General features: G+C 48.8%; 10 protein-coding genes across 10 annotated transcripts; 4 read left to right on the top strand and 6 right to left on the bottom strand.

The window, feature by feature from the left end:
- Positions 1 to 100: 100 nt before the first annotated feature.
- N7508_002025 (uncharacterized protein) lies at positions 101 to 1570 on the top strand (the record flags this gene model as incomplete). Its single annotated transcript, XM_058460091.1, has 4 exons — positions 101 to 833; positions 886 to 1233; positions 1328 to 1483; positions 1536 to 1570. 4 exons carry the CDS (start codon positions 101 to 103, stop codon positions 1568 to 1570), a joined length of 1272 nt encoding a protein of 423 aa, XP_058323623.1.
- Positions 1571 to 4035: 2465 nt separating this feature from the next.
- N7508_002024 (LCCL domain-containing protein) lies at positions 4036 to 6099 on the bottom strand (the record flags this gene model as incomplete). The annotated part of the gene is made up of 2 exons (XM_058460090.1): positions 4036 to 5524; positions 5600 to 6099. 2 exons carry the CDS (start codon positions 6097 to 6099, stop codon positions 4036 to 4038), a joined length of 1989 nt encoding a protein of 662 aa, XP_058323622.1.
- Positions 6100 to 6940: 841 nt separating this feature from the next.
- N7508_002023 (MARVEL domain-containing protein) lies at positions 6941 to 7695 on the bottom strand (the record flags this gene model as incomplete). The annotated part of the gene is made up of 5 exons (XM_058460089.1): positions 6941 to 6974; positions 7043 to 7089; positions 7165 to 7349; positions 7401 to 7572; positions 7633 to 7695. 5 exons carry the CDS (start codon positions 7693 to 7695, stop codon positions 6941 to 6943), a joined length of 501 nt encoding a protein of 166 aa, XP_058323621.1.
- Positions 7696 to 9144: 1449 nt separating this feature from the next.
- N7508_002022 (uncharacterized protein) lies at positions 9145 to 10130 on the bottom strand (the record flags this gene model as incomplete). Its single annotated transcript, XM_058460088.1, has 2 exons — positions 9145 to 9830; positions 10001 to 10130. The coding sequence occupies 2 exons, from the start codon at positions 10128 to 10130 to the stop codon at positions 9145 to 9147; spliced, it is 816 nt and encodes a 271-aa protein (XP_058323620.1).
- A 393-nt stretch (positions 10131 to 10523) lies between these two features.
- N7508_002021 (non-structural maintenance of chromosomes element 4 family protein) lies at positions 10524 to 11955 on the bottom strand (the record flags this gene model as incomplete). The annotated part of the gene is made up of 3 exons (XM_058460087.1): positions 10524 to 10702; positions 10754 to 11593; positions 11649 to 11955. The coding sequence occupies 3 exons, from the start codon at positions 11953 to 11955 to the stop codon at positions 10524 to 10526; spliced, it is 1326 nt and encodes a 441-aa protein (XP_058323619.1).
- Positions 11956 to 12206: 251 nt separating this feature from the next.
- N7508_002020 (phosphatidylinositol 3-kinase VPS34) lies at positions 12207 to 14956 on the top strand (the record flags this gene model as incomplete). Its single annotated transcript, XM_058460086.1, has 2 exons — positions 12207 to 12265; positions 12316 to 14956. The coding sequence occupies 2 exons, from the start codon at positions 12207 to 12209 to the stop codon at positions 14954 to 14956; spliced, it is 2700 nt and encodes an 899-aa protein (XP_058323618.1).
- Positions 14957 to 16498: 1542 nt separating this feature from the next.
- Positions 16499 to 17392, top strand: N7508_002019 (acetate uptake transporter family protein; the record flags this gene model as incomplete). The annotated part of the gene is made up of 3 exons (XM_058460085.1): positions 16499 to 16800; positions 16861 to 17020; positions 17075 to 17392. 3 exons carry the CDS (start codon positions 16499 to 16501, stop codon positions 17390 to 17392), a joined length of 780 nt encoding a protein of 259 aa, XP_058323617.1.
- Positions 17393 to 17480: 88 nt separating this feature from the next.
- N7508_002018 (uncharacterized protein) lies at positions 17481 to 19743 on the bottom strand (the record flags this gene model as incomplete). The annotated part of the gene is made up of 4 exons (XM_058460084.1): positions 17481 to 18090; positions 18149 to 19080; positions 19146 to 19239; positions 19292 to 19743. The coding sequence occupies 4 exons, from the start codon at positions 19741 to 19743 to the stop codon at positions 17481 to 17483; spliced, it is 2088 nt and encodes a 695-aa protein (XP_058323616.1).
- A 647-nt stretch (positions 19744 to 20390) lies between these two features.
- On the top strand, positions 20391 to 21473 carry N7508_002017 (putative GTPase MTG1; the record flags this gene model as incomplete). The annotated part of the gene is made up of 2 exons (XM_058460083.1): positions 20391 to 20654; positions 20718 to 21473. 2 exons carry the CDS (start codon positions 20391 to 20393, stop codon positions 21471 to 21473), a joined length of 1020 nt encoding a protein of 339 aa, XP_058323615.1.
- A 187-nt stretch (positions 21474 to 21660) lies between these two features.
- N7508_002016 (pre-mRNA-splicing factor ISY1) lies at positions 21661 to 22506 on the bottom strand (the record flags this gene model as incomplete). The annotated part of the gene is made up of 2 exons (XM_058460082.1): positions 21661 to 22410; positions 22504 to 22506. The coding sequence occupies 2 exons, from the start codon at positions 22504 to 22506 to the stop codon at positions 21661 to 21663; spliced, it is 753 nt and encodes a 250-aa protein (XP_058323614.1).
- Between the last annotated feature and the right edge of the window lie 803 nt (positions 22507 to 23309).

Raw genomic sequence — 23309 nt, 5'->3', positions numbered from 1 at the left:
CACACAATGTCTTGCTGTATCATTCACGATCCCCTCGTGCGACTATCAGCAAGAACCAACCCTCATCGCCCACGTCCATCTTGAAGCGACAAACACAACGATGCACACCTCTATGTGCCTCTCCCGCTTCCTTGCTCTGCTCCTCTTGATCGCCTTCCCCCTCTATATCGCCATCCGTGGCTCCGCGTCGTTGTCCGACATCGCATTTCTCCTCTCCTCGCTCTCCGAGCGCGCTGAAGCCCTTCACATCGAGCTCACCTCCCCACTTGCCGCCCCTTCAGCACCAATCTCCAAAGAAGTCTTCAAAACTTCCACCAAGCCCACCAAGCCCGTGCGTGCACCGGAAAGCGGGAGAAAGAAGAGATACCCCTCCCTTCTCGATGGACTGGTGCACTGCATCAACTCCTTCGAGCAGTATTCGTTCCTCGCCGAGCAAGTGCTCCAGCGGAAGCATGCGCGGTATTCCAAGCAGACGCCTGCGCAGAAGGCGATAAGCAACAACCTCGGCTATCCTGCACACTTCGAGAAAGCTAGGAAGGGGATCGAAGTGAACGCCCGGTTCTCGGAAAAGATCGCGCAGATTGCGAGGGAGGATTACCACACTGGCGCGCAAGCGCTAGAAGACAAGGAAGAGGCGGAGTTTGGAGTCGTGGACCTGGCGTTTGGACACCTTTCGCGAGACTGGAGCACGCAAGGCGCAAAGGAGAGGCAGGCCGTGTTTCCGCCTGTTCTGGGTGGGCTTGAGCAACATTTTGGCGGGAACGGGAGAGGGAACAAGGTCCTTGTGCCCGGAAGCGGTATGGGCAGGCTGGCAAGCGATCTCGCGGATCTAGGTGCGTCCATCTTACTCCATTGGGTTCAAGGCGCGGCCTTACATTGGCGCAGGGTACGACGTCACGGCCAATGAGCTGGACTACGGCTCCATCCTGGCCTACCACCTGCTAACGAACCACACGACCTCGCTGCACCAGCACACCTTGCAGCCCTTTGTGACCAAATGGACGCATCAGGCCAACCCCTCCTCGCGCTACTCCGCCCTAACGGTGCCGGACCACTGGCCAAACAAGGCCGTCAAGCTCGTCGAGGGAGACTTCTTGGAGATGTTCCCCGAGGACGGTGAGTTTGATGCCATCGTCACGCTCTTCTTCATCGACATTTCCAAGAACGTGATTGACTTCCTGAGCAACATACACCGGCTGCTAAAGCCTGGTGGGGTGTGGATCAACGTTGGGCGTACGTTACTGTCCTCCCTTCCTTGAACACTGATATTTATACTTTTCTTGTGATCCGTTCACCGCCGAACTCGGGCTGACGTGTATTTACACAGCGCTGAAATGGGGTACCCACTCCGCTCTCCAGCTTTCCGCGGAGGAAGTGCTCCAGCTGGCAGATCTGCTCGGGTTCGATGTGGACCACACGTCAAGAAAGAATATCGACAGCCTGTATGCCGAGCAGCCGGAGACGTTGCTAAAGTTCACTTACGGTGAGTGTCCGTTGTCTTGGGGAGTGACGACGGTTGCTGATAAGACGAGCAGTTACGCAGTTCTGGTCCGCGACGAAGAGGGGTTGAAACGGGGGTTGTGTAGTCTTTGCTTCCAGGCTCTGAGCTGGATATATTGAAAACTACGAAGGAAATGGCCGTGGAATTGAAATCCCCGCTACTGTTATGGCAGTGGGGTGGAAGCTGTCTTCGTGAGTGACTGGATGCGATGATGATCCCTCGGAAAAAACAAAAAGGATTTTGAGGAGGTTGAGCAGGTATCTGCTTCCATTAATATTATTGAATGCTCGAATACTGGTCTCTCATACCATGAAGAGGTGCTTGCACGTTGTTAGAGGCTTTGTCAACACAGAGACCCCTGCAAAGCACGTTTGTTGATAAAGAGCTCATCTTGCGGAGCACCTTTTACACTCGCGGAGCTCACACCAGCGAGGATGCACATTTTTACATCACTGGGCCGATGATTCCCTGAGAATTTGAATAGCTTGTGTAGCTCCCGTTCCTTGGACCTCGGGGCATAACCACCCAACCATGAGAGACTCCTCCAAAAGCCTTTTGTGAACGAATTGAATACGTCGAATTCGAGATCTCGCTATATGGCTTGGAGAGTAGGATTCTATGCACGGAAAGAGATTTCTGTCATTGGCACCCCGAGAAATGAGTATAGACCTTGTAGGACTGTTGTTCGAGCCCGTGGATTAGTCAGGTTGCTCCTGAATTTGTAGCTTTAACTTACTGAAGATGGTATCGATCTTCCCTCGGCAACATTCAATCAATTTTTTTTACAAATGTGAGAGCAATGCGTTAAAAACAACTTCTGAATTGGGAGGACTGATCGTCAGCCCTCACCGCTTCCTTGTAGGCGGGGATAGCCATGAATATCTGGTCGAAGTGCCTCCGGTCATATAACGGGCTCCTCTAGATGGAGCAGTACTTATGTTGAGCTAGGCTCGTTGATCAGTTGCTGTCGCATCCAGCCTCTTCTGTATAGAGGAACTTCGATGCGATCGTACTTCACACGATTGGCCGCGGCGTGGAACATTCTTTACTGTCAAAGCTTAGTATTGTAGCAGCTTTAGCACCTGTACATAGAATTTTCTTTGTCTCTAGCGCCGAGTTTGGCGACTTGGACATGTCATCCTGGAAAAGTTGAGAAGACGATGGGTTTCTTGTGTCGGAGAGCAACTGCAATATTGATCGGACTAGAATTTTCCAAACAGATCTATATAGGCCTGAGCGAATTAATAGTTCTAAATTTCGGGATCTATGAAATCATTGTTCGCATGCGACCTAGGCACTAGCAGAATGTGAGAGTAGCGTTGCAGTCTCGCGAGATAGGTGGCGGTTGACGAGGAACCGGATTTTGGCTCTCGGTAGCTCGCTCAACTGGCTCACATGGTTGTCCTAGAAACTCGGCTCGGGTTCCTCTCGCTGGCTTTGCAACAAAGTGTACGCTGTTAATCCCTTTTCCGCCCAGGAGAGAAAATTTTATACTAAAATTTGGGGTTATTTTCGACGTATCTGTGTTGCTAGGTAACATCAATCCCGTTGATGGCAACATGAGTTGGCTGCAAGCATGCATAGGAAAGAACGCTCACTCATAGAATGCGGTGTTACAGCATGGAAATAGTTGATTTAAGTGGTGCTTTGAAAAAGAAGCCAACCACGGGAACAATTGAGAGTGACTGTCGGCCTCAAATTCTCCCAAACAGTATTTGAGCTTCCGTTGAAACACTTCAACCTTCATTAGCAAGAAGGTGAGAATTTCTGTGGCCGCAATTAAATACAATCCCTCGCCAGCCCTGAAAAGAAGAAGCCCGAATCTTAATAAGCCAAGGCTCGTTGTCTATCAGAAATTTGAATACAGCCCAAGCTTGCCTCTGATTAATGTTGATCGTATGAACTGTTCAACGCCATCACCCAAGACGCCCGCCGTTACTCACACCAAAGAACACTATATCGGGTAAAAGAACCACTATGTTTTGTCTTCGGGAAGCCTCGCTATTCGGAAAAAGTATCTCTTTTGCCCGCAAATACCCTAAGACATCTGGAAATATTCGTTTGTATATCGGCATTGTATAAAGACAAATATGCTGAGAACTTGATAACACCAATTTTTTCTCTTTTTCTTTTTCCCCAGCTTAGTGTCTTTGATGAATGAACCCTCCTTACGTTGGCCAGTCGCTCACATTCACCATAGAAATTCCCATGGTGGGCGTCCCATGGGGAATGTCAAGGTCTAGCGGTACGGGCTGAATGTCTGCCCAGAGTGCCCTGAATAAAGCGGCGAGCCGCCCATGCCCGAACCGTGGGCGCTAGGTGACCATCACCTTAAACTACCTTTTTTTTTTTGCAATTTTCCATAAATGCGAGTTTGAAGTCTGCTCAGACTAAAGGAGAGAATGTTTTCTAGTGATGTTCTACAATACTACGATGTCCAGTGAAAAATCCAAAATGATACGCTAACAATGTCAGGTAAATGTCGCTTAAGGATAAGAAGTCTATGTGCAAAGCCCCCCCCCCAAACAATCGCTCTATTCCTCCGATTCAGCCTCCTCGGCAACCTCAGGGTCAGGGAAAGAAAAGACACCATCAGCATTCCAAACAGCCGGTGGTGAAAAGTCCTCATACCAAAGACCACCCAAGGAATTCGTATGAACATATCCAAAACGGAAGTACTCCAACTCATTTGGAACGGAACGAGTCCAAGAAAAGTCCGGCAGTGGCTGACCATCTTTAGACCGGAAGGCTTGGAAGCGCTCGACGTCGTTTACCAGGACACTCAGACCGTCGGCGTTGGATTCGATATTCGGAAATGCGAAGATCAAACTGTTTCGATCGACGATGGATGGAGGATAGATTTTCGGTGGGATTGTACCCAGTTTAGCGCCGTCCAGGAGCGCGCCGGGTGTTTGGAGGATGGAGTCAAAGCCCCAACGGGCGATGCCGTTGATGAATAGGCCGACGAGGATACCCTGATATAGGAGACTAGGACGGGTTTGAAGGGTTGTTCCGAGCAGGAAAACAAGGGAGAGGATGTAATGATGGATGCGTAGATTCATGTGTGGAACTGCCACGAGGATGAGGATGACTGCGACGAGGACGCCGTAGATGCTTAGGGTGGGGAAAAAGCGGCCTTCGCGACGGAAACAATGTGCTTGGCCGAAGGCGATTGCGACGAGTGATCCAACGATGATGATCAGGGCTGTCAGTGCGCCGGGCTGTTGCTGGATATCGTGGGGTGTTAGGCGGGAGATGGGGATTCTGTCGAAGGTGTCTGTGTTCAAGGCGCCGACCCAGCAGCCGCCGAGCCAGAGGACGGTCTTGTCCCAATGTGCTTCCAGATTGCGTAGGGTGTGCCGGACGCAGAAGTGGTAGATCACGAAGCCTACAAATGCGCCCGGTAGGAAACGACCGAGGCCAATTGAGATCAGGTCATATAATGTCCCGCTCGAGGGTGGATCAGATGCCATGGCGACTTCAAACCAGACGATGAAATAGATCGCGCTGTAGAACGCCGGGGCAGACGTCACAACCAATGACAGGAGAGTAGTCCATACCAATGTGAAAGCGAACAACAACCAACGAACATCCGAGCATTTGATTAGCTTTGCGTCGCCCGAGTCCGTTAAGTTAGCCTCCCTGGTGAGTCGAAACGACATCGGGAAGCTCGAAAGGAAGTTGATACTCTCAATCCCATTCTGAACCACCGATCGGAAGTTCTGCTGCTCGCCAGTGCGGTGCACAATGCCACATCCACCAGTCGCATCATCGATGATACCAGCATGCAGAGCGGACGCGCAAATCGACGAGTCACCACGGTAAATGCCGCTATTGTGACCATCCAACTTAAAAGGCTTGCCACCAATAACCAGCGGACGGTAGTTATACTCCTCAGCACCAACAACATAAGGTTCCAAAAGGATAGCCTGTGCACAGCCCGCGGGACAGCGGAAAGCAAAAGACTGATCCTCAAAAGGACGACAGAGGTCACCATTCATACCACAGTTCGTGGCATTATTCCTATGTCAACATTAGTCAAAGCTACCTCAATAAAAGCCCAACCAGTAGCATTAAGAAGGAAAGAAACAAACATACCAAAGCCGATGATGACACCCCAACTTAACAGGCTGGCCGTACCCCAGAACATCCCGCCCAGCAATAGAAGCCTGAAGCGAGAAAAAGAAAACAATAATCCAAAAAACAAGCCCTCCAAAAAGGAGCGCAATCTTCGAACTCCTCTTCGGAAATTTACGATCTATCAGACGCCCCGGTGCAGCCTGTAACCGCGAGAACCAAGGGTTGATATGATACACCTGCGGTGGCTTTGGCCCGCGGAGCCAGGCACAAAACCCGGACGGCGTACAAGAAAACGGCGGCTCGTACGCGCCTTTTTCGGGGAGATCCATGTGCCGGGGCAGGAGGGGGATGTCGCCCAATTCTAAATCGAGGCTTAGGTCCTCGTCTTCGCTGTCGCGTTCATGTTCGTCTTTGAATGGTTCGATCTCCTGTAAGGGATAGTCTGGGGGAGATGCAGGTGCAGGTGCAGGCGTGCTTGCCTCGCCTGCCCCGTTATGGGAGTCTGGTTGCGACTGCATATTCGTGTCTATTTGATTTGTTTAGTCATTTGATATGTTCGAAACAGGCAGGAACGTCTGGAATTCTCCATGTCGTCTGGCCTGAGGTTGGGTCCATTTCTTGGCTGTTTAGTCATCCGCCTGTTGGCCACTTCGATATCTCCATCTCCATCTCCATCTACACATGGCAAGCTAGATTTTGATTGTAAGCTTGAGCGTCGCAAATAGTAGTCCGTTTCTCATTTGTAGAACGTGGAAGAAAGTCAACAACGGCCAAAATTAGGTTCGGCCAGACCCAAGCCGCACAGGTCAGGTTGGGCCTGTACTTTAAGTCCCGAGACGAATTGGCGCAGATTTCGTATTATTAGATACGAAGTCTACAATTCCTCATATCTCGTATTACCCTCGTATTGACTTGCGATAAACTTTAGCACATCATGACAACCCTGTAAAGTTAACAGCCAAAAGTAAACAAACCCACAATATGATTGGAAGACACATGATATATTCTCCGGTATCAGTATCCAACCAACTCAAAAAACTACCAATATGAGAAAGCCTGTTAAAATAAGATAGTGTATTATAGATAGATCAACGAGAGTCGGAACGAGAGTCGGTGGAGCAAAAGTTCAAAAAAAAAAGTGCAAAGCACCAAAAATATCAGTCCACCCCGGGTATCAACATAAGTCGTAATTCGTTGGCCTTCAAATCATGAGGAAGAACACGACGAGAACAGGAAACAAGCAAGGCGAAAAATATCATGAATCGCGCTGTTCAATGGTTTCTGGCGCATGCAATCAACGCGAGAGTATTTCTTGTAGGATAACTGTGCGCACAGATCTCATGTCTCATGCGCGATCCTTTAAACGGCAGAGCGACCCCAGCGACGGCGGCGACTATGCAATGTGTCAGTAACGGTACTTATATGGAGACAGGACTGCAAGATGAGAGTGAATCCACTTACGTTCCATCAGTGGTCGAAGGGCGAACACGGAAGGTGAACCAGATACCCTGGATAGAGCATTAGCATTCATCCATCCATCCATCCATTCATTCAAAGACACAGTAAATAGGTGGAAGACATACCACAATACCAGAAACCAACCAAATAATAGCCGAAAGGAAGCTAAACGCCTCAGCAGCCTTCCACCGACCACACATCTGCTGGCCCCTAAAGTGCCAAGACCAGATACTGCCGCAAGGCAAGTGACGGAGTGTATCGACGAGGACACCAAAAGCAGCGAACCAGGCGAATGAGATGAGGATGTCCACTGCCACTTTTGTTAGTTTCGATTCTCAGCATGGCGGGGTGAAGCACATACAAGGCCACGAGAAGAAGCCCGATGAGAATGGGATCAGCCATATCAGTCCAAGTAGTATGGATAAGCCGGCGATTACTTCTGTGTAGATCCATCGAGACTGGGGCCACCAGTCGACGTCATTGCTGGAGTTATCGACGCCGGCGAGGTAGTGGCCGATAATGCCGGCGACGACCTGGAATATGTTAGTTATCATCTTTCAAATGTGGCTCAGGGAAGGGTTGGAAGTATGTACAGCCGCAAAAGCAATTTCCGCGACGCGAAGGATGATAGACACGAGGCGGGAGATGACAGGCATGATGAAAAGCTGTCAAGAGAAACGTGGAAGAGATGAAGATCAAATCAAGGGTTGTAAGATGTCAAGCTCTGACAAGCGTAGCGTGGGCAGAGAAGTATGGGGGAAACAAGCAAGCTATATAACGTGTTCAAGATGTCGCACAGACAAGCAAACTCCGAAAAAAAGGGAGCGAGACAGCGTCTTTAAAGCAAGGGTCTGAGGTTACAACAGAAAAATCACAAGAAAAACAAAGACTTAATAAACTAAACGTAAAGCAAAAAAAAAAACCTAAAAAAAAAGGCTGAGCTTCAGGCACAACCCATATTGTAGAGCCGAATCCAAGCCTGTGATGTCAGATCAATACCAGATAGAGAAGAGCTCAGTCTGAGGCCATTGGTCCAAACACACATCGAAACGTGCCCAACCAATTTCCAGACCTATGGACTGACCGCTGCGGTCTGTGGCTGAGAATACTGGGTTCTGCAACAGGCACATGGAGCAGATGATCCGCAAGGAGTGGGCCTCCTGTATGGCTTAGACTAGGCGACAGATGCACTGTACTATTCGGACTCTAGGCACGCTGTACGCTGTGCTGGGCATCCCTGTCTTCCCCAGGCCCAGCCTCCAGCCCGACAGGATGACGGAGGTTAAGACGTGAGCTGGCATACGAGATATGAAATGAACAGGGGTGTGACATTCTGTCAGTGGCTTTTTTTGTTTTTACTCTAAAGGACGGGATGAGCTGTCCAGACCAAAACACAAAAGACTGCCGATCCTTGGGCTATTGGTGATAGCTCTGATTTGATCCAGGGTTTGGCTTGGGCTCCACTTGCAGCCTTGAGCCTTGACAGGTACAAATTCTCGGTATTACAGTACGTTGAAGTGGTGTGTTACTGGTAGCTTGCTCTTGAGTTAGGTTTTCTGGTTTCAAGACCTTGCACCACTGACGACATGACGACATGCACTTATATTGGGTCATATGACTTGTGGTTTTCAGCCCTATGACGTGACGTAGGGTGATCTCCCAAGATTGATGTGCCGTGGTTTCGACCCGGAGCTATTGTTCAATCTTGCTTAGAATATTACTTAGATTGATTTGAGGTTGCTATACCGGTTAGCCGTTTTCCTGTTACGATCGGCATATAGTCTCCACACCTGTCGCTCTAGGCAGACATACTCCAGAATGATTGGCATGGAACGTGACAAGAAACATGCAGACGCGGTTCAAATTTTGATGTATGCTTCAAGGGTTATTACTATGAATAGCAATGGCGCAGCAAAGCAGGGACCCCCACAATGGAGAAGCCAAGAGACAAGATCACCAGAATGATGCTGCCTGCAAGGTCCCTCGGTTCACAGCAAACCAGAAAAATTACAATAAGAATTAGTACAGACCGCCCACGCAGAATGATATCCCCAACACCAGAGTCAAATCAACATCATCGCTGCAACAAAAACCAAACAGAAAACCTAAACATCCTTCTGATCGGGCAAGTGCCATGCCATGACATCGCGCCACACACCCTTAGCACCAGTCTCAATAGTATCACCATGACACGGAATCAAGCGATCGAAATCCCACGTCTCAATCCTTCTAACAGACTCATTAAAAGCAGACCGGTTCTGCGAAGAAAGAATATACCACGCAAACCGACGATGCCAAGTAGCAGGTGGCTTAGTCGACATCAACGGCAACAACAACTTGGTCAAGAAATTCAACTTCGACCCCTCAGGCGTCTTAGAGTACTGTTCGGTAGCAGGCAAATTAAACAGCATATCAGCCTCGATGATCGTGCGCGTCGGTTTGTGCAGGAAGACTAGCTCGCGCGAGCCATGGCCGTGCACATACTCCGTCTCAAAGTCCGCATCGAACTCCTTCGAGATCGAACGCGGGAGCTTATCTTCTTTCTTGAAAATGTGTTCGAACGGGGTATCTGCGTACTCAGGATTCGACTGGCGTTTCTCGAAGAGGCCTTCTGGTGCTAGAATCTCGGCTTGTGGGTAGGCTTTTTTCCACGGGGTTAGGTGCAGGTGGTGCTCTAGGTCTGGGGCAGCGATGTAGCGCACATTGCCACCGAGGGATTCGACTGTCTCGCGGACTTCTGGGGTGAGGTTGACTGGTGAGAAGACTGCGAGGGAACCGGTGGAGAGCTTGACTATAGGCAAGGAGGTTGTTAGCTGCTGACCTTGATCGAGACGTGCTTCAGTGTGCCTGTGCTTTGACGTGATGGGCTTTGAAATGATCCACTATTGACTTGTTCGTGTCTATCTCCCGGCTCCGGGTCCAAGTGTGGTGGTGTGGGAGCTGTTCCTGCAAGGGACTTACCCAGTGTGCCTCTTCCGCCGAATTGCAGGCGGCCGAACCGCGCAAATGGCAGGCTCATGGTCACTATGTCTGGTGTCACATTGCGGATCACCATGGTCGCTGCTGGATTGGCTGGGAAGAGCTGCGGCATGATGAGCTAGCTGTATGTACGTGGGTATTGCTTGTTAATTCGAGAGCTTTGCTCCCTGGCGTTGTCTCAGTGGTGTCTTGGAATGGTGCAGAGGAGATCGCGCAGTAAAATGCTGACCAGAGTAATGGTAAGACGTGAGGTGAACAAGCTAACTTATACAAAAAAGTACGAGGTAAGCCATGGCCAGACCAGGTGATGACGTTGTGGCAGCGTATTTGCCAAGGCTCCACTCTGGATCCCGCCAGGGCGAATTGTTCAGCAAAATGGAGCTCATTTCATAAATTACTAATGTTGTGTTATAGATAGATGCATTAATTCTTATTTATGTCTTTAAAATGCGAAAAGGGGTATCAGTATCAAACATATCCAAACTCGTGAGATCGTTGCTCAAGCCTAGACCCAGCTCATGCCCGTTTCTCCCTCAATCTCTTCGCGATGAGGGATGATTGGCTTCTTGATATTAAACACTTTGATAAGCTGCTCCCACGTTTCGTAATCCAAGCTGAATACGGCCTGGTGTTTCTGAATGCCCTGCCTTTGCGCTTCACTCGGCGCATAGGGGTTCGAGGGGTCTATTGACAGTTAGTTTCTCATCGCATGAGCCTGGAAGCAAGACCACTCACGAAGCGTCGGCAATTGGCGACTATCTGTTGATATACCAACGGTGCCATCACGAACCAGGAAGCTCACGTAAAACAGGTTCTCGACACTTTGTCCAAATGAATGTGGGTCAATGCAGAAAGCGAACAAGGGAATTCCGCCGTCGTCAGCGATGCCACATTCATCGAACACGCCTCGTAACTGATCTTCGGTGGGATTCTCTATGTTCTGTAGCTTTCTCTCGGCTTTCCTTTCACGTTCTTTCTGTGTGTTTCCGAGTAGTTTGTTAATTTCTGAACATGTCTGTGTCAAATTGACGCTGTCCTGTTGACCAAGATCTCCCTGTTGCAGTTCTATCGGTTTTACTGCGTTTTCCGGATCGATCGCTTCTCGTGCTGTGCGCTGGGTCATTTGACGCGCACGCTTCTGTACCGAGAGCGGGCCCAATAACCATCCTGGCACGACTGGCCTGGCATTATGTGGGAAGCAAGCTGCCCGGCCCAGGTGGTCCCAATTCATTGCATCGCCTTCGTCCTCGTCGCTAGCATATGGGTCGCGCTGGCTTTGGCGAGTTCGTCCTCGACGACCTTGTGTTCCGCGTGGTGTTCCCGTTGCGTTGGTAGGTCCGCGGTGCATAAATGATATACACTTCGAGACAAACTCATCGACATCGATTCCAGCGGAGGAATCACCAAGGGCAAGCTGGGCCGTTTTCTTGTGCGATAAGTCTGCGGCGTTGACTAGAAGGCGGGAATCGATCGTAGCGTCGGAGGTCTGCTTCACTTGGACGAAAATCTCATTTGCCTTTTCAACCGTCTTGTAAAGACCGTCATTTCCAGATTGCATGAACTCGCCTCGTGAGTCTGTTTAGATCGAGTCAGAATACCTGGCCCCGAGTCAGGATCAGACAAAACCTACCGTTCAGTTCTCTGTTCAGATCCCTCAGCTCTCTCCGTACGCGTCGCCGTTCATCGGCATCTTGGTCTGGATCATAGTATCTAGTATCTCCGTTCCGTTGAGATGGCGGGGGTCCTTGCGACTGAATATTGGAATTGCGGTCTGTGAGTCGAGGTCGCTTGTTCAGACGCGATGATGCCATCGCGGCATGTGTACGCTTATTGGAAATTTGTCGCCGATTTTCTTTGTCCGAGGTTGATATAGGTGATGAAGTTGGATTAGGCGAGTGAGAAGTTGCTGCGTCCCGATGTAAAGCAAACCGAGCCATACTCGATCGGCACTCTGTGGTACCAAATGAGATATGACAAAGAATAAAAGTAAACAGCAATTATAAGATTCGATTTGGAGTAGAAGTGACGATTGCGGGATTCTCACAGATGTATAAAAGCCAACACTTGGGCGTGGTAAGGCGCGAATTCCATTGACTTCGGCGAGGCGCGTCGCGTGTCGACACGTGACCGCTGGTCTCCCCGCGGATCTTATCTCCCATGACGCACCCATTTGCTGTCTCCATGCAAGATGGAGGCCTTCACTTTTGCCATATCCACGGATGTGGATATTCCAATTCATATCAAGATGTATGCTACTCCCTGTTGTTTGAACGAGCCTCATATTAACAAGTTCGCAGTGGCTCGTTGGAAGGAAAACAGAAAAAGATCCTGGATTCAGTCCTCGACGAGAACCCCGAACTGCAGTTTATCGCTTCCAATCAAGATCCTGCCTCCGACTTATACGCAACAGTTCAGTTATGGTCTGACTCAAAGCCTATGGGTGTGCCAATGCAGACCAAATACAAGTCTTTCAAAGCCCAACGAATATGGAACGAATGGTTGAAGATGCCCATGTCCATCAAGGACGCCCAACGTAACTCTCAACTCGCGATAACGCTATGGGATCTGTCGCCATTGGCTGCTAATGGTGTACGCCATGTCCCATTTGGTGGCACCACTATCTCACTGTTTGATAAAGATGGGAAGCTGAAAATGGGAAAACAAAAGTGCAAGGTGCATCTTCGACGGGAAGCCGATGGCGATGCCTTTACATCTACCCCGTCCACTCCAGCACCCAAGCGCCGGAAAACGAGATCTCGTGATCCTTCTGAACCGTCAGCTGAAGAGAAGGAGCTAGAGCGAGTAGAAGTTCTGATCAAGAAACATGAAATGGGAGAGATCCCACGTGTTGACTGGATGGATCAACTACTTTTCCGTGAGCTGGAGAAACTGAAGTTGAATGCGGAAGATGCGGCTCGAAAACGTGTCCTTGAGCTCGAGGCTCTTATGAAAAAGGATCCCAAAGGACACCACAAGGACGATGATTCCGACGAAGAAAAGCCTGATGAAGAACATTTCGATGTTTACGTCGAATTTCCGCGCTTCGATCACCCGATCGTCTGGGCTGATCACGAATATCCTCCTCCGCCAATCTCATCTTATCCTCAGAACGGACCTTCCCACCCTAATTCGACTCTCAAGCCTGTCCCGGAGGTCCACTTCGGACCTGGCATCCAACGTGCTGATCCTTACAGTGTCATCCGAATCTACGATCCGGAATGTGGTCAAGTCGCCAATCCTTGTGAGGACAAGCATCGACGTCTGATCCGTAGTCATCGGACGGGCATCTTGGATCGGGACTTAAAGCCAAACCCCAAGATTAGGGATGACCTCAGCATGATCATATCTTATGAGCCGACGCAAGAGCTTACTGCCGAGGAGAAGGATCTCGTGTGGCGATTCCGATACCATCTTACGCGTGAGAAGAAGGCTTTGACCAAATTTGTCAAGTCAGTCAACTGGAGGGATGTTGGGGAATCTCGGCAAGCTATCGAAATCCTTCCCAAGTGGACCGAAATCGATGTTGATGATGCGTTGGAGATTCTCGGACCAACGTTTGATCATCCGGACGTTCGATCATATGCTGTTGAGACCCTGCGAAAGGCTGATGATGAAGAGCTACTTCTATATTTGCTTCAGTTGGTGCAGGCTTTGAAGTATGAGGAGTCTCCCGAGTACAAAGCCGAAGATGCCGCCCACGACTTCTCGCTTGCCAACTTCCTGATTTCGCGAGCGGCAAATAACTTCAAGCTTGGTAACTATCTGTTCTGGTATCTCACAGTGGAGATTGATGATGCTGGCTCAAATATTCTTCCCGCTCAACGTCAGCTGTTCGTACGGGTTGCATACTACTTCATGGCCGAACTAGAGAGAGTTCACCCGGAGCATAAAAAGACACTCCTGCGTCAAGCAGAAATGGTGACTGTTCTTTCAAAGGTCGCCAAAGATGTCCGGCTTTCGCGGGAGAACAGACCTGTCAAGATCGACATGTTGAAGAAGTACATACGTGATCCTGAGAATGATCTGATTACTATCGATCCTCCATTACCGTTACCTTTGAACCCCGAGGTTTCAGTTGTTGGATGCTACCCCGAAGAATCCAACGTCTTCAAGTCCACGCTTTCTCCTTTGCTTATGACGTTCAAAACCTCGGACGGCCTTCGTTATCCGATGCTCTTCAAAGTTGGCGATGACCTTCGCCAGGATCAATTGGTCATCCAGATCATCATTTTGATGGACCGTCTTCTGCAAAAAGAAAACCTCGATCTGAAGCTGACACCCTATCGCATCCTTGCGACCAGTCCGACAGCCGGTGCCGTTCAATTCATCCCCTCCATTTCTCTCTCCGCGGCCTCCTCCAAGTACAAGTCTATTCTCGCCTACTTGAAGATCAACAACCCTGATGAGAACGAGCCCCTAGGTGTTCGCAAAGAGACAATGGACACATATATCAAATCGTGTGCCGGATACTGTGTCATCACCTATCTGCTTGGCGTTGGCGACCGTCATCTCGAAAATCTGCTTCTAGCTCCAGATGGCCACTTCTTTCATGCCGACTTTGGCTTCATCCTTGGCCGTGACCCAAAGCCGTTCGCGCCTATGATGAAACTTTGCAAAGAGATGGTCGAAGGTATGGGTGGCACATCCTCACCACACTACCTGCAATTCAAACAGTATTGCTACACAGCTTACACCACCCTACGCAAATCCGCCAACCTGATTCTGAACTTGTTCAGTCTAATGGTCGATGCCAATATCCCAGATATTCGAGTCGAGCCCGACAAGGCTGTTTTGAAAGTCAAGGAGCGTTTCCACCTCGAGATGACCGAGGAAGAGGCCATCCGTCACTTCGAACAACTCATCGCCGACAGCGTGAACGCTATCTTCGGCGTTGTCATTGATCGCCTGCATGACTTTGTGCAAGGCTGGCGGGCCTAGACTCGCATCTATGATCTTCAGTTTTGTCTCCCAATATATGCCCGTGACAAGTTTTCGGAATGCTCATTTCGCCGATCTTCCCTGTTTCACACTGTTGTATTCCAAGCAGACGGTGTCGAGATACATAGGAGTCATGCGGGTCGGTAAATTTTACTTTTCATGTAACATGGCGCAACACGGTGCATTTACAACCCAGGATACCCAAGCAACTTTTTTTCGTTTAGTCGCAACCAGCTAGAAAGCAATCTGCTAATTTTTCCCATGATGACCCTAGTCAAGAGTCTAGGCTTCTGAGTACAGCATTAGATATAGTGCTAAGCTTCCAAGTCATAGAGCAGGTGACGTGCAGAAACTAAAAGAGAAGCATATACGAGGCCATAGTCCATAGCCTGCAAATGCCCTAACTGGTCAAGCCTCCCGAGGTTGTCCCGAATAGGAAGACTCTTAGTCACAGATATTACGTTTTGCGGAAGCCGCCGCCCTCCGTTGAAGAACACTGCCGATGTCCATTACTTCTAGTATATTTTATTGATCTATTGACGAAATGATGTACATTTGCAAATTATTCATGCCGTTCTTGCCTAGTCTGGACCATGAGTGAATACAGTGGCTATGCCTCGACGTCTGCTTAGAATGACATCAATTTAGAACTATATGAGATGCCGATCTTAGTAGATACTCTCAAAGGGGCCGGGAAATTAAGGGTGGATTACGTTGATGAAAGGGGTTTGTTCATGGTAGTATAACTTACCTCGCGTCTTTCTTGCTACAAGTAACCTCTACCTCGAACCCGACTAAGTAGCAATTGAACGCCACTAAAGTAGTAGTGACCAAATTCAATTGAAAGCAAAGAGCAGACACAGCTCTCAAAAATTCCAAAAATAAACCTAATGTCCCATACTCAAGCTATTTCAAGTTCCAGACTTGAGAACTCCCAACGATTAACTTCCAAATGCACGCGGCACTACCCGTGCCCTAACCTCCCCTCCAATCCAGGCTCACGGATACCTCCGCACGACACGCCCAAACATGAATCATAGTCGGAAAATCCTTGCACTGACTGGCTCGGCATCCAGCCAGAACACACTCCCATGATGAAACCCGCGGGCTTCCGCGTACTTTCCCGGACCCAGCGAGGTCTGAGGTCTGAGTGCCGTGTAGGAAATAGTATACCTCGCGTGCTTCGGTAGTGGAGAAAAATGATCATAGTCGGGATTTGGTTAGGCTGGTGGGCAGGTGGGTGGAAAAAAGTGATATTTACCTTGCAAACCCCGGACTATACCCCGTTTCTTAGCACACCGTTCTTATCTTCATTGTTCTAAATTCCTGCCCTCGGGACTACCTATTCATATCACTTGTCACTTACAATTTCTGAAACTTATATTATATACTTCGACACGAACACCCCGCTCTACTCTCGGATATCCAAAATTATCATTATCATTAATGGAGCATATAATCAACATCAAAGAGGTGCAACATCCAGCCCCTTCTACAGAAACCCAGACACACCACCATAGCGGACCATGCATCCGAGACTCAATGGGCTCACCAGTCGTCTCGCAACTTAGCCATGACTATTCCTTGTTAAAGTCGAGTACGCCCGAGGCTCGCAATCCCCAATATAGACATGATACAAGTACATGCAATATCAATCAACCCGCTCCCATTGTTGACGTACGAAAATTCGCCAATCCGGCTCCGTTGGGTCTATGTGCTTTCGCGCTTACGTCTTTTCTGTCGAATTGCATAAATCTCAATGTGGGAGGCATTCAGGCTTCGGGTATTAGTGTTTCGCTGGCTTTGAATTATGGGGGTATTGCTCAGGTTTTGGCTGGGATGTGGTATGTTATGTTCTTTGAAGTTCTTGATATCTTTCGAGGGGGTTGGAGTAACGATTGCAGGGAAATGGCCGTTGGCAATACCTTCGGTGCAACGTCTTTCTGCTCTTATGGCGCCTATTGGATTACGTTTGCTCTAATTTCGGACCTTGAGCCTACCGATTCTGCGAAAGGTGCTGGTGGGACTTGTCATAATGAGACGTTGATGGGATTATTCATGCTGGTAGGTATCTACTCGTGGGTATATTCAGAATAGTTCTGATGAATATTTTGATAGGCCTGGTTCATTTTCACAACCTTAATGCTCCTCTGCACACTACGGTCCAGTCTTGCAATGTTCCTCTTATTCTTCTTCCTGGACATGAACTACCTCCTACTTGGCATTGCACATATCCAATGCAGCTCCCACGGCGAGGTTCTTATTGCAGTTCAAAAAGCCGGCGGACTGTGTGGTATATTTGCTGCCTTTGCTGCGTGGTGGAATGCCTTTGCTGGTATCGCGGATACTAGTAATGGCTTCTTTACTGTGCCCCTTGGTCACTTCCCTTGGTCGCCTATTGTTCATGCTCACCGGGCAAAGGCGAAGGAGGTATGATATTTTTATGTGACCAGGATATGAATAGAAAGCAGTATTCCCTTTCATGGTATGTTTTCGTCTGTATCACTGTTGAAACAAGTCTCATCTATCTGTGTCGTCCTAGCTCTTCATCTGGGAAGGCTTGATCACCAAGCTCGATCCATTCGTGGTTCGTTTCATCGCTGCTCATGCCCCACGCCCTCTGATCTGCGAGCTCCATATTGTTGCCATTTCGTTGCTGTGATACGGTATATGGTTCAGCTCGTGGTGATGCATCATGGGCCCCAGAATGGCTATGACGGGTACCTTCGCCGAATAGCTGATCGGCACCAGAATCCTCACCCGTTGTACGACTTTTGTTCAACTTTTCGTCCTCTTCATCTTCTGGCGTTCCCTCGCGACAAGCCCAAGCATCCACGAATCGGAGCACTTCACGCGGCCACCAGCGTTTCATTATCAGGAGACGGAAGGGCACGAGGGCGATTATCAAAACTGGGAATGCGGGTGCTCCTCTTGTCAGTGTCAAGATGAAGACCACGACTGTTATGCAAATTTGCAATATCGTGTAGAGATGTATTGGGAGATATGATGGGTTGCGAGGTGGTATCTCCTGGCTATTGGCTGAGTTTTGCTCCGTTACTTTGTGCAGTGACTGTGGGAGCGGTGGTAGCTCAGATGGCGGAGTAAGAAGGTAGAAAGTGCGATATAGAATAGGGCTAGATAAAAGGTTAGCGTCCATAATATTTTGGTTCCCTTCATTGAATGCCTTCATACTTCACCGACAAGCTCTGCTCCCCCATAAAAAGAAACAGCCCAGCCAACACACTGGTCGGGGTTAGGCCGAGGACTTTCATGAACGGCGGGCTCACAAAGAGCAAGATAGCCCCTGAATGAAGAAGTGTCGACCAGCGCTGTTCATACACACGCCGGACTTGCTTTCTTTCGATCTTCTCTTCGCCATCCACGATGACACTTGCAGTCTCTGTTTCCTCATGCATAAGCGATTCAGAGTGCAACGGAGCTTGCGGGAGAAGACCATTAGAAGGCGGTATTCCCAAAATCCCACAAAGAGCCGTAGTTGTTCCGAGTAAGATGATATCCCAAGCAAATCCACCTGGTTTGCGAGTGCCATATCGATCAATGGTGCAAATTATTGAGCTGACCTCGTGGTCAAAGAAGAAAAGCACCGTTATGATTAGACCAGGGATCATTGAAGCAAAGATCCAGGAGACTGGTAGTTTCCAAAATTCGATGAAGAAGATCTCCCGCTCTGGGGATGTTGGCTGAAATGATGTGCTGACCGGTAAGGTCATTTTATCAAGATCAGCCAATTCGCCCACGTATGGCAAACCGATGAATACTATGATGGAGATTGCAGCGGCATATTCAGTCAGGCCTAGTCTGATGTAGCGGTGAAATAGTGGCTTCCAACCCTCTGCTGTGGATAGGAAGATAGCAAGGAGCATTGTTCCGACTGCACCAATGACGGCATAGAGAAATGCCGCGAAAGATAGACTTTCATGTGCTCTTTCAAGCTCTTGGATAGCCTTGTGGAAATAGATAATACTGTTGAGGAGAGAGAAAATCTCCGTTGCGAAGGTCGTCACATAGCGCATTGTCCAGTCGTGGGCATTGATGATCGCTAGGATATAGTGCATCCAGCCGGAATGTATCAGGGACCATGCCATGAATGGTAGGAAAGGAATCTGATGATCGTTATTAGGAAAAGCGAACTCGAAAATGAAAAAGCGGTTGGTCATATTTCACGCACTTTGAAAACCTCTTCACATAATGAGTAGATATTCTCAGCCAAGACCGAGAAAGGACCGGTCACGCCAAGGATTGTGAGGGGTTGGATTGAAAATCTGTATATGAGTGTCAGTCATCCCTGGCTTTGAGTCATTCAGGGTGATTTACAGTGAAAATATGATTCCGCACAACCCAGTGCTCAAGACGACTTCAATAGTTCCCCAGCTCTTGCCAGTCAGGACGTATAGATCACTCGCAAAAGTGATTCCTGGTAGAAGATTTGTAAAGAAAACATAGACTGCGCTGGCAAATACCAGTTGATTGAACACTGTCCAGTCAGACACATACCGCCGACGGAGGTTGGCAATGTCCTGCTTCACTAGACGGAAGGGACGAAGCGGACCACCAGCTGCCACTGAGCCTCGTAACATCCGTAGAGGCTTTGGTGTATGCTTTGAGGGTGTAATGATTGAGTGGGCATCTGGGTCTTGAAGATGACCTTCTGAATCAAATTCCGAAGGCTCTTGTCTGCTTGGCCGCCTACGTCGTCTGGCACGGCTTGTGTCTCGAATGGAGGAGACTCTTGTAGAGCGTGGTCGAAAGGCCGATATTAGTGACATTTGTGGCTAGACAAATGGTAGTATTACAATATCTAAGAAGAACAGAAGAGTAACGAGGGTGAGTAAAACGGAGAAGAGAACTGACGACCAAGGATGGATGTTCCAACTACCTCAACGTTAACTTCTCATGTTGGCCTGGCAAACAAGGCAGAAACGAGGCAACTCGACTTTATTCCTTCATAAATCAGCAAACAATGATCAAATATCTGTTATTTTATATCAGGTCATATCATATATATTAATAGGGAGCTATAGACTCTTGTATGGCATAATAAAAGGAAATGACTCTGCTAGAGCTGTCACAAGATGGTGTTGGAATCAAGATAGCAAGGTTGTCCGACAAAACTTTTTTTTTTCCGTATAGAATGGCAAGATACATCTGGTCCTTAATTTCAAGCTCGACAGCTCGACAGCTACATTTAACATAGAAAAGTTGCTTGCAACCTCAGGGGTAACTGATGTCGATGTATGGTCCTCACCGCCAATCTCTCCGCCCTGGGCATTTTGACGGATTTTTCCGTTCCAACTTTAACCGGTTATCACAACTGTCCAAATAATCAGTCCCTTGAGACCGATAGTCAACAGCTCTGACTAAAATGAATCGCACATTACCAGACTGAACCATTATACACCCTCAACGCGCTACCATGGCCCAGTTCGTGCCACGCAGTGTCTTTCCCCATTATGGGGCTATCCCCAGGTCCTATTTCCTGGGACATCACCGAGCCGGTCTGACCAAGATGAAAAATATGCTGGCAAGCATTGACTATGTTGTTGAATGTCGTGACTACCGAGCCCCGGTCACCTCAATAAACCCAATGTTCGAAGAAGCTTTGGGCAAAATGAGGCGCATAGTTGTTTATACTAAGAGAGATCTGGGTGGGATTCCCAAATCCTCTGCTCAAAAACAAGTGAGTTGCAATTGACGGTTCCTCAAAGTATCAAAACGGTGCGATTCTAACAGAAATGTTCAGACAGAGCGCAAGCTACAAAGTTTCGATCCAAAGAGCGCCGTCTTCTTCACAAGCTCATCTGCCCGCCAGGATGTCAGCCAGATCATCAAACACCTCCGAAACGATGCCGAAGCTCCCGATAAGCTTGTCAGCTGTCGAGTGCTGGTTGTCGGAATGCCCAATGTCGGCAAATCCACCCTGATCAACAACTTGCGCAACGCAGGCGTCGGTAAAGCTAAGGCTCTGAAGACTGGCCAACAGCCTGGTATCACACGCAAGATAGCCACCCAGGTTAAAATTATCGAACGAGAGAGCGGGTCTCATGTCTACGTTCTTGATACACCGGGAGTCTTTATGCCCTATGTCCCCGAGGCAGAAAGTATGCTTAAGCTGGCACTCTGTGGCTGTGTCAAGGATAACGTCATATCGCCAGTCACATTGGTAGACTATCTATTGTATCATATCAACTTGCATGACCCGCAGGTCTACAAACGTTGGTCAGAACCGACCAACGAGGTCGTTCCTTTGCTTGAAAGCTTTGCGCGCCAAACTGGTCTGCTGAGCAAGGGAGGCATACCAAATTTGGACGGGGCAGCCATTCATTTTATCCAAAAATGGAGGCAAGGAGATCTCGGTCGGTTTTTGATTGATGACCTCGAGGAGGAAGAACGACGACGGGACGATCCTGAGCAGGTAACACGCCTGAGCATGACACAGGCCTTGAAGGTCGAACGGGTCACTCGAAAGAACAAACCCGATGTAACTAGCAATCTGTAAAATACTGAACATATAACAAATCCCTCTTGGGGCTAATGATGAATCGTTGGGGAAAGTAATGGAGTATCATTACGAACAGAAAGCAATGCTTGTGATGTGAATATTTTGCAGAAGCACCCGTAACGCCCGTCCCAAGGTAAAGCAGACAAATGAAATCAAAGAAGTGTGGACACCGGGAACGTCTGGATCAAGAAATCTTGTCCAGAAGACGGCGCCGCCGTCTATCCACGAGCTCTTCTTGCACTTCTTCTAATGTGGGAAGTCTCCATTCGACCCCGTCGCCAGCATCACCAGGTAGAGATTGCCAGCCATCTTCAGCATCATCCTCCCCTTGACCACGCAAGTGCTCAACGGCCTCTTTCTCCTGCTGTTTCTCATATGCCAGCAGCGTCCCATCTTCTTCATCGAGGCCATAACCAAAGTAATTGGCATCAACCTTCCTCGTCGCAATATCTCCACCTCTGCCAGCGGTGTCCTCTTCCTCAGCTGGGCCCTTCGCGCGACGGACCGCAGCCTCAATCATTTCCTTAACGCCAGGTAACTCCCGAGCACGGCCGTAATATTTGTACCCTTTGCCTCCGCCCGGGATCTCGCGCCCTTCGTCGTCGTAAACCCGATTTGATCCGCGCATGTAGTTCGGTCCGCCCAGATTACGGATCTGCATTTCCCAAGCCCATTTCTCCCGCATGAGCTTATTGATTTCATCGTTGAGATCGCGGATCTGGTAGTCGCTCAGACTTTGTTCGTGGATGCGCGATACTTTGCGGGAAATCTCTTTGACGACCTGACCGCGCCAACGCTCGCAGGTTGGCACATTGTCGATGGTTGTGATAGCCTTGGGGCGTCGTGTGCGTGAAATGTCAATAATTCCAAGGTCTGCTGCTTGCTGCGCTCGGAAGCGGAATAGCATAGACTGTGCCTTCTCGCTGTTTCGGGCCTGTTACATAGCGGGGGTTTGGTTAGCAAATTGTGACCCGGATTGCACGTCGACGTTTCCTCGTGCAGTTTGCATATCGGGAACTGTTCTCACCATGATGAAGTATTGACCAAGTCAGCGACCCGAAAAAAGTCGGGTATCGGGGGGCGTTGGCAGGGAGGAATCCGAAGAGGAAATCATGAGCTCGAAGCTTGAGGTGAAGTCTCGCGCTAATTGCCGCTTGCCGCGCGGTTATCACGTGCCCTCCTTCTCACCTCGACTATGCAGCTACTTCACTCGTTATGTTGATCCATGGCAATAAACGAATTTCCGTTTCTCTCTTCGAGTTATCCAACTGCCAAAGATTTGCGCTGGAATCGAATCGAATTGTCTTTAGGAAATTCTGATGTGCAAGTGATCGAATATATATGCTTTACACGGTGGACCACAGGCATTGCTATCCTTGTTGATATCCTATCTCGTTAGTATGGTAGCCAGGCCGCAAAGAGACTGATTATTATTGCACTTTTGGCAGTACCTAGAAAGAAACAGAGTGAACAGTGGAGTAAATGAATTGCTGCCTCTAAATACATAGGTCAGTGAGATGATTGAAAACTTATTCACGGATGCTACGAAGGTTGAAGAATCATTAAACAAAGGCAGAAGTAGGCGTTGGTGACTCATTACATTCTCATCGTCGTAGATAGCCTAGTCCAGTCATACAGCGTATTTACTATTAAGCACGCAATGGAAAAATAACAAAATGCAGCAAAACAACCATCCAATACAGGAACCTTCAGCGCAGAAAATATCCAAAGAAAAGCCGCATGGCCTTCCAAACAATATGAACAAGACCGAGGCCAGCTCAGAAGACTGGAACAATGCCTTCCTCAAATGCACGCAAAACGCCATTAACATTA

Source organism: Penicillium antarcticum, assembly GCF_028974205.1.
Source record: "Penicillium antarcticum strain IBT 31339 chromosome Unknown utg000002l_segment0_segment0, whole genome shotgun sequence".
Classification (NCBI taxonomy): domain Eukaryota; kingdom Fungi; phylum Ascomycota; class Eurotiomycetes; order Eurotiales; family Aspergillaceae; genus Penicillium; species Penicillium antarcticum.
This window is presented reverse-complemented; position numbering and strand designations above follow the sequence as displayed.